This window comes from Lontra canadensis, unplaced genomic scaffold (assembly GCF_010015895.1).
Source record: "Lontra canadensis isolate GAN:19392208 unplaced genomic scaffold, GSC_riverotter_1.0 scaffold50, whole genome shotgun sequence".
NCBI lineage: Eukaryota > Metazoa > Chordata > Mammalia > Carnivora > Mustelidae > Lontra > Lontra canadensis.
In genome coordinates this window covers 9,130,340-9,144,388 of record NW_022631044.1, presented here as the reverse complement: position 1 = coordinate 9,144,388, position 14,049 = coordinate 9,130,340, and the positions used below count along the sequence as shown (strand labels likewise).

Genomic DNA, 14,049 nt, shown 5'->3' with positions numbered 1-14,049 from the left:
GCTCTTCTGCTCTCTTCCTCTCTCTCAAATAAATAAATAAAATCTTTAAAAAAAAAAAACCCTCCACTAATTAATTGTAACCTAAAACATTTTACTAAGTGTATTAAAAAATAGTGTAAGATTCCTCTTTCCATGTATTTAGTTTTGCATAGGTTTCCCAGGTGTCATCTTCCAAGATGTACTGTTCAAATTGTTTCTGAATCATTGCAGAAGGTACTGTCTATTCTATTCTTCACCTTGTCTCTTAATTTTTCCATAATGCTTTTATGATAATATTCATTAATAGTAGAAAAGCATTCAAATCTTCATGCAAATGATTTAAATATAGCTACAAGTTTATGAAGAATGATTTGTTTCTTTATAGATTTATATCTAATAAATGCTAAAAATGTATAATTTAGAAATACCATTTAATGACTTTATTACCAAATCAACTTTATTTTTGTATGCTGTTACTGGAGATTACTTACACGTTACAACTTAAGATATAGGGACTTGATGAGCTCAGTGACTCAGAGACCACGTGTGGTAAATTGTCAAAACTTTTGTATCTGCTTTGATGTGACAATTCAACTTTGACATGTGAATGTAAAGTATAAATGTTAATCTAATAGTGAAAAGTGACTTAAAACTGATTTCTTGCTGATCTCTATCAGACCATATTTGAGTAACTGTCATTAAAGTTTTCTACTTTAGTGTTTTGGATAAATGATATAAAATAGAAATAATATACTAACATTATTGCTACATGTTCCTACAGATGAAAATGATAATATTGAGATAGATACTAACGAGGAGATTCCTGAAGGCTTTGTTGTAGGAGGTGGAGATGAACTTACTAACTTAGAAAGTGACCTTGATACTCCCGGTAATTTCAAATTGTATTTTGCATCCTGCTGCATGGCAAACTTTATCATTATATTTTTATTATTATCTCATCAATAATGATAACAAATTCTTTTTGTAGTCTTATTACATCTTATGCCCTCACAAATCATTTAGCTAAATCCACTTTCCATCAAATTTGTGTTACTTTGTTTTAGATTTAATGTTAAAATTAACAGTACAATTGGAATAATAAATTGTACTTTGCATACTAAAGTTTATTCTTATATTTTCTATTGTATGAGATAATTTATAAGCATTGAAAAATTGGTTTCCCATCTCAGCCTAAATATTTTGATGTGTTCTTGTGAGGTATAGATGTCATACATATGGAATACTTCAAATGTAAATGTCAACCATGGATCAAATTTTCTGACGTGGTTTAGAATTGATGGTCTTAGTAGTATTATTTTGCAAATTTTGTGCTTATTTTAAATATTTAAATAATACCAACAAATTAATTTATACTACTCCATATCTAATTACAATAAGACACTTTGAAAACTGCTTATATAGATTACTATTAAATTAATCTCATATCTTATGTCAGTAAATATTATATCAATAATCACTGAACTGTTGTTTAAAATATAAAGATTCTTACTCATGGTTTAATAGGTAAGTATTCCAGATGCATTGCCTTTATAAGTCAGCATCTGGTAACAACCCAAAGCTTTGTATACATGAGAGGTTCCATAAGTGCTTTTTGAATTAAATTCTTATAGCAATAAAGAGTGGTGACTTAAAGGTGAGGAGGCAAAGTCCCTAATTTGTCTTTTCCTGTAAAAAGCTGAAGGGTGTAAGAATATGTATTCTTCTTCCCAACCCTGGCATGCCCCTTCAGTGCTAACCTGCTTGGTTTCTTCTTCCTCTGTTTGAAATCATGCTGTCATTTCTCCAAGAAACACTCAACCAGGGTCTTCCTGACTGTAAGGAGCACCCAAGAAAATCCATGCCCTTCCTTATTAGCTCTCTCATGGTCTAGTGTTAAATTATACTTTTACTAAATAGAAGTCAGCATATTTATAATTGTGCAAATCCAGGGGAATGCTGATATTTAAGGAAAATTTTTGAATGTTTAACCCAAAATTGGGACTACCTTTTACTTCTTTCTATTTAAAATATAGTAGAACTTGGTAAGTTCGATTTTTTTTTTCTTTTTGAATGAGTTTTTTGTTGTTGCTTATTCAGCCCCTCACCACAACCACCACCAAAGTCTCTATCAGAAACCAATAACACCCCTTTCCTGCTGAGGGCATCCATAGGTACAGATTTAAGGCCTTATAATTCAATTTATGGAAGTATAAAATCATTGTCAATAAGTGACACGTATTTTCTGATTTTGCAGTAGATTACAAAGACAGAAAAAATTAGCCACTTCTTAGGTAAGGTGAAGGGAGTTTTCTGGTTTTAGTTGTAGCAACTTGACAGAATACTTTAAAGGTTGGTTAATATTAGGGCTAGGGACGTCTGGCTGGCTCATTCAGTAAAGCATGGGACTCTTAATATCTGGGTGTCATGAGTTTGAGCCCCACATTGAGTGTAAAGATGACTTGAAAATAAATAAAACAAATTTTTTTGAAAATGGAAGAGACACTCCCAATACTTCCAATCACATTAAAAAAAAAAAAAAAAAATAAATATATAAATATATATATATATATATATATATATTTAGGCTAACAGGCTTGACTCTTATCCTTTTTTTAAAAACTCTCCTACTTCATGTATGCCAAACAAGAAAACACATCTCAGTTTTACCTATTTTTGGAGTTAACTAATATATTGTTTATAAGTCTCAAGCATGCCAATAAGTCTTGGCATATGCAAGGACAGACTTTGTAATCCAGAGTATAGTTTATTTCATGGCAATAAGAAATAGGAATGCAAATTGGAATCTGGAAGCACGTAGCATGTATTATGATTTTTAGCCTTTCTCTATTTTTCCCAAAATTCTTTTTGTAATATGTATGTAAAAGTCATAATGTTTTAATAATAAATTGTTTAATCTTTATCTTGATTTGACCATAGTTCATCAGATATTGTTTAAAAGAGAGGCCTGGCAATATAAACTGACCAATTTGCATGAAAGTAATGATAATAGCATTTATTAAGAGTCTTATAATTAGAAAACTTATTAATCTTTATGAAAAATATCACTCACCAAATGGTTGGCATGTCTTTTTACAACCGTTTTATTAAAGAGTTGCTTTGAGTGAATTTGTTTAAATGAAATTATTTGTTTCCATTTGTTTCTGAATTATTTTATTATTAAAGATGAACGTAGCTGCTAAAAATAATTTGAAATTATTTGTTTTAAAAGTGATAGCTATATTTTATTTATTTTAAATTTCTATCCATATTTAATACATTCTAAAATGTGATTGCTGTATTTCTACCTTCTAAGACTAAGGTATTTTTTAAACATATGCCCTGTTTCAATGCTGGGTACCTATGTACACTCTTAAACATTGGATTCTAGCAATGTATACATGACTGAGATCATGTTAAGAACTTATTTTAATATGGTATTATGTGTATAAATTTAATATACTAGAAGAATTGAAGCTGAAATAATATAACTTAAGAGTAAAATGTATTGCCTCTTTTAAATATCTACTTAGGAGTAAAAGGTATTGCCTCTTTTAAATATCTACTTTGTAGATAGCTTATTTTATTATGTATAATCTATGCAGTTACTTAGATACATGTATACATCTAATACAGGCTTGGGTCTTCAGGTAAGCATAGCCGCTATTAATTATATAGTATAACTGAATGGTCTTAGTTATATTGACTTTATTCTTTAAGGGGACTGATTTGGGGGGAAATATATATATGTGCATGTGTATGTGTATATATATGCAAAGAATATGCTAAGAGACTAGATCTTAATTGTTCCCACCACAAACAAGAAGTGATAATTATATATGATGTGATAGCGATGATAACTAATGCTATGGTGGTAATTATATTGCATTACATAAATGTATCAAATCAGCACATTGTACACACTAACCTTACACAAGGTTATAAAACAGTTGTATCTCAATAAAAGAAAATATAGGGGCACCTGGGTGGCACAGTCGGTTAAGCGGCTGCCTTTGGCTCAGGTCATGATCCCGGCGTCCTGGGATCAAGTCCCACATCGGGCTCCTTGCTCTGCAGGGAGCCTGCTTCTCCCTCTGCCTGCCATTCTGCCTGCCTGTGCTTTCTCTCTCTGACCAAAAAAAAAAAAAAAGAAAAAGAAAGAAAGAAAATATAGGGGCCCCTGGGTGGCACAGTTGGTTAAGCGTCTGATTCTTGATTTCGGCTCAGGTCATAATCTCAGGGTTGTGAGATTGAGCCCCGTATCAGGCACTGTGCTCAGTGAGGAGTCTGCTTGAGATGCTCTCTCACTTTCTCTCTGCCCTTCCCCCTGCCAACATACATGCACATGTGCTTTTTCTCTCTCTCTCTCTCTAAAAAATAAATTTTTTAAGAAGTGTTCTTCAAAAAAAAAAAAAAAAGAAGAATATGTTAACATACTAAAGACGGCTCAGTTATACTATAGTTATATAGTGCATATTACAGTTTATATATATTTGAAAGTTCTGCATTTGTCAGGTCTGGTATGTTATCTCACAAGCCTAATTAATGTATTTAAAATGTAGTAATATTTTTATGATGTCCCCTAAATTGATAGCCTGCACATCTTAATGCATCTTAGTCACTCATAGTATTTGTCTGTTTAACAGAACAAAACACTAAGTTTGTGGACTTGAAGCTAAAGAAGCTCCTAGAAGCTCAGCCACAGGTGTCAAATTCACTCTCCAGTGCTGCACAGAAAGCCCTAACTGAGAGCTCAGAGCAAGATATTAAGGTAAACCTCAGCTGAAATATTTGACTCTGTATCTGTGTATTCTAGCTTCCTCTGGCACTTTATAATCCTAAAATCAATCTTACAAATTCTTCATGTTAAGATTAAGATACAAATTTTTTTATTGACTAGCTAACCAATTTAGTATCAATATAGTAATCAGTATTCATATACTGTTTTCCAGAGAAACTACTACTTTAAATTGATGTGTTGGTGAAAGTAGAAACTATTCTTGACTTCTATATGCATTAATATTTTACTAGGAAGAATATTGCTAAGAGAACTCCAGCATTTTTTTCTGTCATCCTCAACCTTTGACCTGTTTAGGTGAACTAGAATTAATGTTAATACATGAAGATGGTATGTGGTTGTATATAGAGATACTTGCTGGTGTTTTGTGCCAATATAAATCTTAACTTGTGCAAGAGTTTAGCCAAAATGCCACATGAGATTATTTAGATTTACGCTATTTATATTATCCCCCACGAAGCCATCCATCTCCCTTTTCCTCACATGGCCTCATTAATATTTCTGTAGCTTTAGGGCACTTCTAGTGCTGTATAACTTTTCACCCACCTGCGGACGATGGGGACTGTCCTGCTGACTGAAAGGATTTCCTTTGACACAGAGATGCTTTGAAGTCCCAAAACAATGACTTTCCTTGGTTTTCCCTTATATTGTTGGTTTCTATAAATTGGTGATGAAAGTGTGTGGCATCACCAGAGGACTTTTGGTCTCTGTCTTTGAACAAAAGGAAGCCTGGATCAGGTCTGATTTTTTGCGTTCAATTTAGCTTTCTGCAGTGGATTTAATGCAGAATGACGCTGGCCTAAGAATAATACAATGGATTGAAAGGGCTAACTGAATTAGTGGGTTTAGAGGAATACATTTGTAAAGTGGCAGAAGTCCCTAGTCATAAAAACGTTTCTTAAGATGGGATTTGCTGGCTAATCGCACTGATATTTTAGCATGTTGCCAAGCCTCAAAAAATGCAGCCGTGTTTGTTTATTTTGATAAAGACTCGAGTTTTAAACTATTGGGCAATTATTATAATGATAACAGTAAGAATACACACTTTTCTTAAACAAACAAATAAATAAAAGCCAAAATTGTTCCTGTCCTAGCTACAGAGCTAGCATACTATAAGCATGATCCCAATAATAAAGATATTCTATAACTTCAAAAATGAAACAGGTAATTTTATTCTTAAGGTTTAATTGTCTAAATAGATAAAATTGGTTTGGCTTTCTAAATAAAGCTCTTATGTAGTGATTTTTAGAGTTACTTCAACAAAAGGTGTGCTTTAAACAGCTTGTCCTAGTGTGAATCTTTTTAGTTAAGAATTTTTAAATGGTGCTTATAAAGAACATATAGAGTCCATCTGTTCTCTTGAAGCTTTCAGCATTGATTTGGGGTTTTATTTTTTTTAATAAAATGCAGTTTACACGTTTATAAATGAGGCATTCTGTGTTTGTGGAAAAGGATAAACTGTTACCTTCCCTTGAGGATTCTGTATCCCAGGCCTCCTTGAGGCTAGAGAATAGGCCATTGGAGGAGTCCCTCATTACTGATTGTCTCAATGCAGAGGAAGGGCAAAGTCTTGGTAGCTTTTGATAACCAGTTTCAGCATTCAGCAGGCTTAGCTATTAGTCATGCATCTTAGCCTTTCCCTATTTACTTTCAAAACACTTAATAAAAATAATAAAAGATTAGGTATAAAATGAAATATTTGTTTGGTACACAGCACCTCGGTATCTGCAGCTTCCACACATCGCAGTAGTTCAGTCTTCTGGGATATTTCTTGTTGATAGAACCATTTGAATTTGTTACCAGTATTAACATAGGAAGCTCTGGAAAAGATAATTGTAGTTTCCTTAGCTGTAAAGGGCTTACTTACAAATCTGGCTTTGGAAAGTTATAGCTGATGAAATGCAGTTCAGTGGGGTAGTATTATAATCCTACCTTTTAGCCTTCATCCAGCATTAGTGGTTTATCTCAATGGGCATAAAATTAGAAACTAGTTCTTCTTGTCGTACAAGTCTGTGGGACCGTACAAACTGAGGGGGCAGAATAGTGGGGGAACAGACAGAAACAACATGGCTTTTAAATGATATCACTGGGAGAAGACACAGGGGTTTACAGTGTCTAATGAATCAAAGTTATCAAGAGTGATCCTCTGTCTGAACTATGTCTCCCAAAGTTTTGGTTCCAGGGAACAGAACTTGTAGTTGAACTATTTAGAGAGGTCTTTAAGATCCTTTTTCTTTCAAAAAGTTTCTGATTTGTCATTATCTCAAATCAGTAGAAGTTGTTTTACTAATATGTAATTTCATGTTTATATGATCTAGACTGTCTTACTATGTTTTACTTTTAGAATGGCACAGAAGATCTCCGGACTGAGCGATTACAAAAAGCAACAGAACGATTTAGAAATCCTGTTGTGTTCAGCAAGGATTCTACAGTCAGGAAAACTCAACTTCAGTCTTTCAGTCAATATGTTGAGAATAGACCAGGTAGGAACGCTTTTAAAAATATTTTCCCATCTTATGATTTAATAGTATCTAGCTTTGTATATATATTTTTTACATATTTATATATATACTTACATATATAAATATAAGCTGATAATGTAAATCCACATTTCAATACACAAATATCAAGCTTTATAATAATTTTACATGTCTTTCCCCCCCCTTTTTTTAAGAGATGAAAAGGCAGAGATCAATACAGGAAGATACAAAGAAAGGAAATGAGGAGAAGGCAGCGATAACTGAAACTCAGAGGAAGCCATCAGAAGATGAAGTGCTTAATGTATATTAATTTTTTGTGTGGTTTCATGATTGCTGATAATACCAAACTGTATGTGGAAATAGTGCCTTTATTTGTTAAAATGAGATGTTAGGTTTTTTAAGATGTCAATCTCCAGTGCATTCAAAGCAGAGTGAGAGGGGTGCACTGTTGAATTAGTCTGCAGTGTGGTGATAATTGTCAGATAAAAAAAATGAATTTTTCAGAGTTCCACAGCCCCAGCTTCCTTGAGACATTTCCATCAGGGCACTTCCCATAAAGAGATTCCAGTATTGATCTACCAGGAGGATTTTAATTATTACAATAGCAGATACCGCAGAGCTGCAGTTAGAGGGAAAAGTCACATGAGACCTGCTAGAATTTCTCAGCCAACCCATTTTGTTGGCTTGGGTTAATGGGTGTTCAACCTTTCCATTATCCAGATCAGCCGTGAATTACTAGCTGAATGATGTTTGCATTAATATAATATATATGGTAATTTCTTCACTTAATTAACGGGGAGGTTCAGCTCAGTAGGGGTATGGGCTGATCATGTGTAAAATTGATTTGTGAGGGAAATATTTGATAGACCGCAGGGAGAAAGCTGCTTTTGATGGACAGCTGCGGGACAGAAGCAGGAAGAACAAGTTTTAACTTGAATTTTTGTCTGGAAGCATAGCTCTCTGTGGCAGTGCTACTTTTTTATTATCTATAGTTTGTGTAAATACTTTCATTGATTTTACTGTTAAAATAGTCTTTGTTGGATTTTTAAATCCTTGTAAGTGCACTCAGAATTACAAACAACAAACTAGGTTTCTCAAAACTTCTCATTTTTAAGTTGTACTAAGGTTTTAGTATATAGAACAGCTCACTGATCTATCATGATGGAATATTTTATATAATTTGTAAGTTTCAGAATACTTCAGTATACTATAAACTCACACTAAAGAAATACAGTTTTTCTGTATATACTAAAATAGTAAAATATAATAGTAAAAAAAAATCTTCTTTACTATATTTAGCTGAGCCAGTCAGTTAAAAACAATGAAGTTTATGTTTTGCTTATCATCTTTGCTTTCTTATATCTTTCTTACTGCTGTTGTCTTGGCAGACCACTATGTTTGTTTTGTCCCTTTGATGGGAATGAAATTTTTGAAAATGCTCTGCTAGGTACAAAAAGCATTCAGCAGGTTATTCAAGATTTTAAAATTACCATTAACATATTCTGTTACAATTTTTTTGTTCTACTTCATATCAAGATGGGAGAATATCCATTTTTATGAATCTTTAAAAAATACAGTAACTTACTTGATATGCTATCCTGAGCAACTCTCAGTTTTATAATTTTGTAAAATATATTTTAGCTTTAAGTTTGTCAAGTACCATAAATCAATTTAATAGTAAGCTGGTATGAACTGAGTTCATGTGTGAATTTATTAGTTTCAAAGGTATATGTTACGTGTGTGGTTAGATGTGTTTATTGATCATGAGACTTCCAAAATATGCTCATAATTCTTGATTTTGTTTCTTGTTTAAGGAGTACCAAAAGATAATTCCTCATGGCTTCTTAGAGACTAATATGCTTCTAGGTAGGGAAGGGATTTGATAGAAGAGATTGTTCACATTTGTTTCTCTGAGTACATAATGTTGTAAGTGCTGATGTTAGTAATGGTGATGGTGAGAGTAATCACTCAAGCATTTCTTCAGTATTCCTCAGCTACTTAGGCAACTTAGCTCTAGAATAGGTATTCCAAAGAGAGCTATAATTAATCTACTTGTAACTATTCTGTAAATAATAACCATGCCCCCTAATGATTAAAATGTTTAATATGAAAGTAAAAATTAAGACTGTACTGGTATATTATAGTAGAACTGCTACTTCAAATAAAACTTCCAAGGATAATTTTTTAAGCACAGATGATTGTAAAAAGTAAAATTTCAAGTTGAAATCTAAGTTTGGTTAGATGGAAGATTAACCAAATCAGTGTACTAGTTGCATTAGATCCTATGTAGCAAGGTTTGAAACCACCTGTCAAGTTAGAATTCGCAGCTACAATAATTAGTGATACGTCAACAGAATGACATTTTCAAGTACAGGAGCCAGCTGGAGGGAAAACTGGAGATATTAGAAACTTCTCTTTTATCGCTTTTAAAAAGTATTTTAAATAGTGTATTTACTATAAAATCAAGAAATGTGTCTCTTTAATTTTGTGCTTTTGTAAGAACAAATCTGGGTTGTTTTTTTGTGTTTTTTTTTTCCCAGTAGATACTTTAAGAATCATTTACTTAGTAAAGCTCCATTTTTTTATATTGCACATTTGAATGAAAGTGTCACTGATATTTGTTTTGACAGTCACCAAGGGGAAAATTATCTTCTATCCTTGTCCATGCTTAAATAACTCTGACTTTACTCCAGGGGGAATTTTTTTTCTCAGTGCTAACTTTTTAAATATGGTAAATCTGGTTGTTGAATTATAAATGAAACAGCTGAGATTTTCTCTATTTACAAAAGTTTTGCTATACATAATGTATATGAAAATTTTTTGAATCACGGGGAGTTGCTTTTTCATACTAAGGGTGATACTAACAGTGTATTTGGTTCTCTAGGTAAGTGCTTTACTAAGTGTTTGTAGAAAGGAAAAATGCAACTTACAAGTGATTTTTTTTTCCTTCCTGTTTGTTCTCGTTAACAGAAAGGGTTCAAAGACACCAGTCAGTATGTTGTAGGAGAATTGGCAGCACTAGAGAATGAGCAAAAGCAAATTGACACCCGTGCCGCGCTGGTGGAGAAGCGCCTTCGCTATCTCATGGACACAGGTACGGTGCCCAATTACACTGTAAACAGTTTTGGCAAATTGAGCGTTCACAAACTCTTATAGAGTTTTGGAAGTGTGAATCTTTGAAGCCTGAATGTTCAGCAGAACTGCCTTGAAAATAAAAAGGCTGCGATTTGCAGCCACCTCTCTGGGCCCTGGTGATAAGAGTGCCTTCATGGGAAGTGATAACTCGCCCTGATACCGTGTGAGCCAGCACCATTGAACAGTGTGCTCATCCATGCAGAGTTGGAATACACATCTGTGCCTCATTGATATGCCACTGCTTAAAAAAAAAGTAAGATCTTCACTGTTCTACTGATTCATTGGGAAAAAAAAAGATTTGGCCAGCTAAAGCCATGTACTGCATGAAACAGAGCACTATGCATAGGGGACGGCTCCGTGGACTAGATCACTGAAATTTGAGAATACTATCTGGTTACTGATGCTCCACAGTTTGTTTGTTTTTTTTTTTCCTCCAAGAGAACAGGTTTTTAAAAGTCTGTAATAGTTTGTGTCACAGTTGCATTTGAAAGGATTAAGGTATATAGGAAGGTTTATAAAAATGGGTTGGAACAGCAAGTTAGCTCCTAACCAGAGGGTAGATTGGCATTTAATGCTGATTGCCAATAGTGATTGTACAGATCTGAGTGCACAGTGAGCTACTGGAAAAAAGCAGTGTATGTGTACATGTGTATTTTAAAGTGATATATATATGTATTTATTAAAAATGCTGCTCCTACAAAAGGGGTAAAAATGAGAAATATACCCAAATTATTCATACCAAATTAAAAGTAAATTATATTAAGAAAAAAAATCTCAAAATGTAGGAGTGGAAAATTCATTCCTTCAATTAATTGCTCTAATTTTATTGGCTGTATTAAAGTTAGATTAGTAAAATAGTAAAGTAGGTTAGTAAATTAGTAATTCTTTCCTGAACTTTTTCTTCTGTATTACCAAAAATATATTTACAATAAAAGAACTCCTCCAAAAATAAGCATTTATATGGGACATTTGAAAATGCCTACATTAGTGAAATCAGAACATATTAGAACAGGAAGAGACCTTTGGCTTTATCTGGCCCAGTGGGTTTCAAACTGTTCTGTGGAGCCCTAAAGCTTCTTCAGAGGCATCTTGGGGCTGCCAGGACAATAAGAGAGCAGAAAGCAGACAGGCATCTGGATTTCCTACCTTACTTCAAACAGAGCAGCTCTGAGTTTATTTATTTGAAGTAGCAGGCTTCTTGGAAGAGTTCATTTAAAGAAAAGGTTCTGCTTAAAATTTAAAACAAAAAAAAAAAAAAAACCACCCCAATTTATTTTTTGAGAACTATTGCTTAGCCTTCTTATTGTGCAGAAGAAACAGAGTTACAGGGAAAGCTCAAGGTCACACAGATCGCTAGACTAGAATTCAAGTCACCAGAACCCTCTCATACAGGATCTTTCCCACTATACTAGATTACCTAGAACATGTTTATTGTTGTCCTTACAACTTACATGTACACTCGGTCTTACACATTTATGTAGATTCAATAAGTATCCCGTAAACCAGTATATTGTTTCATATTTGTATTTTCCCTTTGTTTTCTAGGGGTTTTTGAAAATGTTCATTGTGTTAGCTATATAAAGAAATGTAAATACCAAGTAGTGTAACTTCTATATACAATTTTAAAGTACTACCTTTAAATATTTTGAGGAGGCTAATTTCTTTTAAACACATTTTTTCAATGCCCTTTCCTCATTGTGTTGGATAAATGAGATGTTACTATACAAGGAGCCTTGTGCCACTAGGAAAAAAGCTGGAAGTTTGGTTTCCTCCCTTTTTTCATACTTGGAGCATGATTTATTGAAGATTTTAACCAAAACAGACTCAAGTTCTCCTTCTCATCCCACGTAATACTGGTGAAGATTTGAAGTGGCCCCTTTCCACCTACAGATGATTTATTTTCTAAAAGTCAGTCATGGACTACAGATCGATTCTAGACTGCCTTTGGGGCTTGATTTTCCTTACTGCGTAAGACACAATCTGATCTGCACTGGGTCAGCTACTGCTGATTCAGACTAACATTGACTTCGTTCCTCAACTTGATAAGCTCCAGCAATTATCCTGGACTGTATTGACCCTCCTCCAGACCAAATAATTGTTTCTCAAGATTTGCCTAAAGCCTCGTTTGCATCTGAAGTAAGAGGGTGTTAGAAAAAGAAAGCATATATTCATCCTTTTCCTTTTTGGGGTTCCAATGCTTCCAACTTTTCATTTATAGTAGTTAGTTCTTTCTTTCCTGATGTATTAGACTTCTCTATGCAGTTTCTGAATCTCAGCCTCAGAACTAAGCAGAGCAGATAGCATCCATATTCCTTCTATGGTGAAACTGAGGCTCAGATAGGGAAATGACTCATTTGAAAAAGCATAAGTAGTAATGGCTGAGTTAGGGGTTAAACTTAAGTTTTTGGGTTTTCTAGCTCTTGAGTCAGTCCTTTTTTTCCCAGCATATGTTCTTTACAGAGCAAAACATACTTTATCTGCTATTTCAGTTTTTCTATACTTCTAGATAGTGACTATATACAAATTTCTTTATTGATTTGAAACTCGCATATCACAAAGTTAACCATTTTAAAGTGTACAATTCAGTAGCAGTTAGTACATTCACAAGGTTACACAATCACCGCCATTTCCAGAGGTTTTTATCATGCTAAACAGAAAGTCTTTACTCGTTAAGCAATAATTTCCCATTTTCTCCTCTTATAATCCCCTGGAAATCTCTGATCTCCTTTCTGTCTCTAGGAATTTGCTTTATTCTAGATATCTCATGTACATGAAATCAAACAGTAGTTGTCCTTTTTTGTCTATCTTCTCTCACTTTACATAATGTTCTCAAAGCTCATCCATATTTTAGCAAGTGCCACTACTTCATTCCTTTTTATGGTTGAATAATATTCCATTGTATGTATATAACCACATTTTGTTTATTCATTCATCCATGGGTAGACCTTTGGGTTGTTTCCACCTTCTGGCTACTATGAATGTTGTGTACAAGCATTTCTTTGAATCCTTATTTTCAGTTCTTTGAGGTATATACCTAGGATTGGACTTGCTGGGTCATATGTTAACTCTTAACTTTTTGACGAAATGTACTCAATTTTAAATGGCTTGCAAAGCTTATTTAGAAGTTGATTTTGCAGAATTGAGAATACATTTTCCGGAAGAAGCACTGTTTTTTGTTTGTTGGTTGGTTGTTTTTCAGTAGGCTCCATGCCCAATGTGGGGCCTGAACTCATGACCCTGAGATTGAGAGTCATATAGTTTACTGACAGAGCCAGCCAGGCACCTCCAAAAGAAGCACTGTTATTAGCATCCACAGGCCAGACAAACCCACAAAAACTTATTAATTTAAAATATCACTAGAATAACGCTAACAGTTGTCCTAGGCCTCAGTCCTCAATTCCCAGAGCTTAAGCATCTCTGGGTTTTAAGTATCAACCCCTTTAGCACTGAAACTCTTGCATCTTGATGGGGAGGAAGGTGGAGCCTGGATGGTGGCCTAGACCACTGGGCATTTTTCCTGGCATGTTAAGAGAAGGCTCTAACAGGAAACTAACAAAGGAATATAATAGCCTCAGTGGATCCTGCAGCAAGATGATGAAATGCCAGGGATGAGAATGGCAGTGGCAGAAGAAGGGCTTGAGATCCGAACATCCATTTTAG

General features: G+C 34.0%; 1 protein-coding gene across 11 annotated transcripts in view; it reads left to right on the top strand.

Annotated features, from left to right (window-relative positions):
* The window catches only part of EHBP1 (EH domain binding protein 1), a 412,862-nt gene that overhangs the window by 359,669 nt on the left and 39,144 nt on the right, over window positions 1-14,049 (top strand). For 8 of the 11 annotated variants that reach the window (XM_032873810.1, XM_032873813.1, XM_032873809.1 and 5 more), the window contains 5 exons: window positions 761-868; window positions 4,623-4,747; window positions 7,119-7,257; window positions 7,449-7,555; window positions 10,225-10,348. In XM_032873810.1, coding sequence (XP_032729701.1) covers window positions 761-868; window positions 4,623-4,747; window positions 7,119-7,257; window positions 7,449-7,555; window positions 10,225-10,348 — 603 coding nt within the window. The remainder of the gene's footprint in view (window positions 1-760; window positions 869-4,622; window positions 4,748-7,118; window positions 7,258-7,448; window positions 7,556-10,224; window positions 10,349-14,049) is intronic. The other 3 variants (XM_032873818.1, XM_032873817.1, XM_032873816.1) reach the window with 1 other exon arrangement.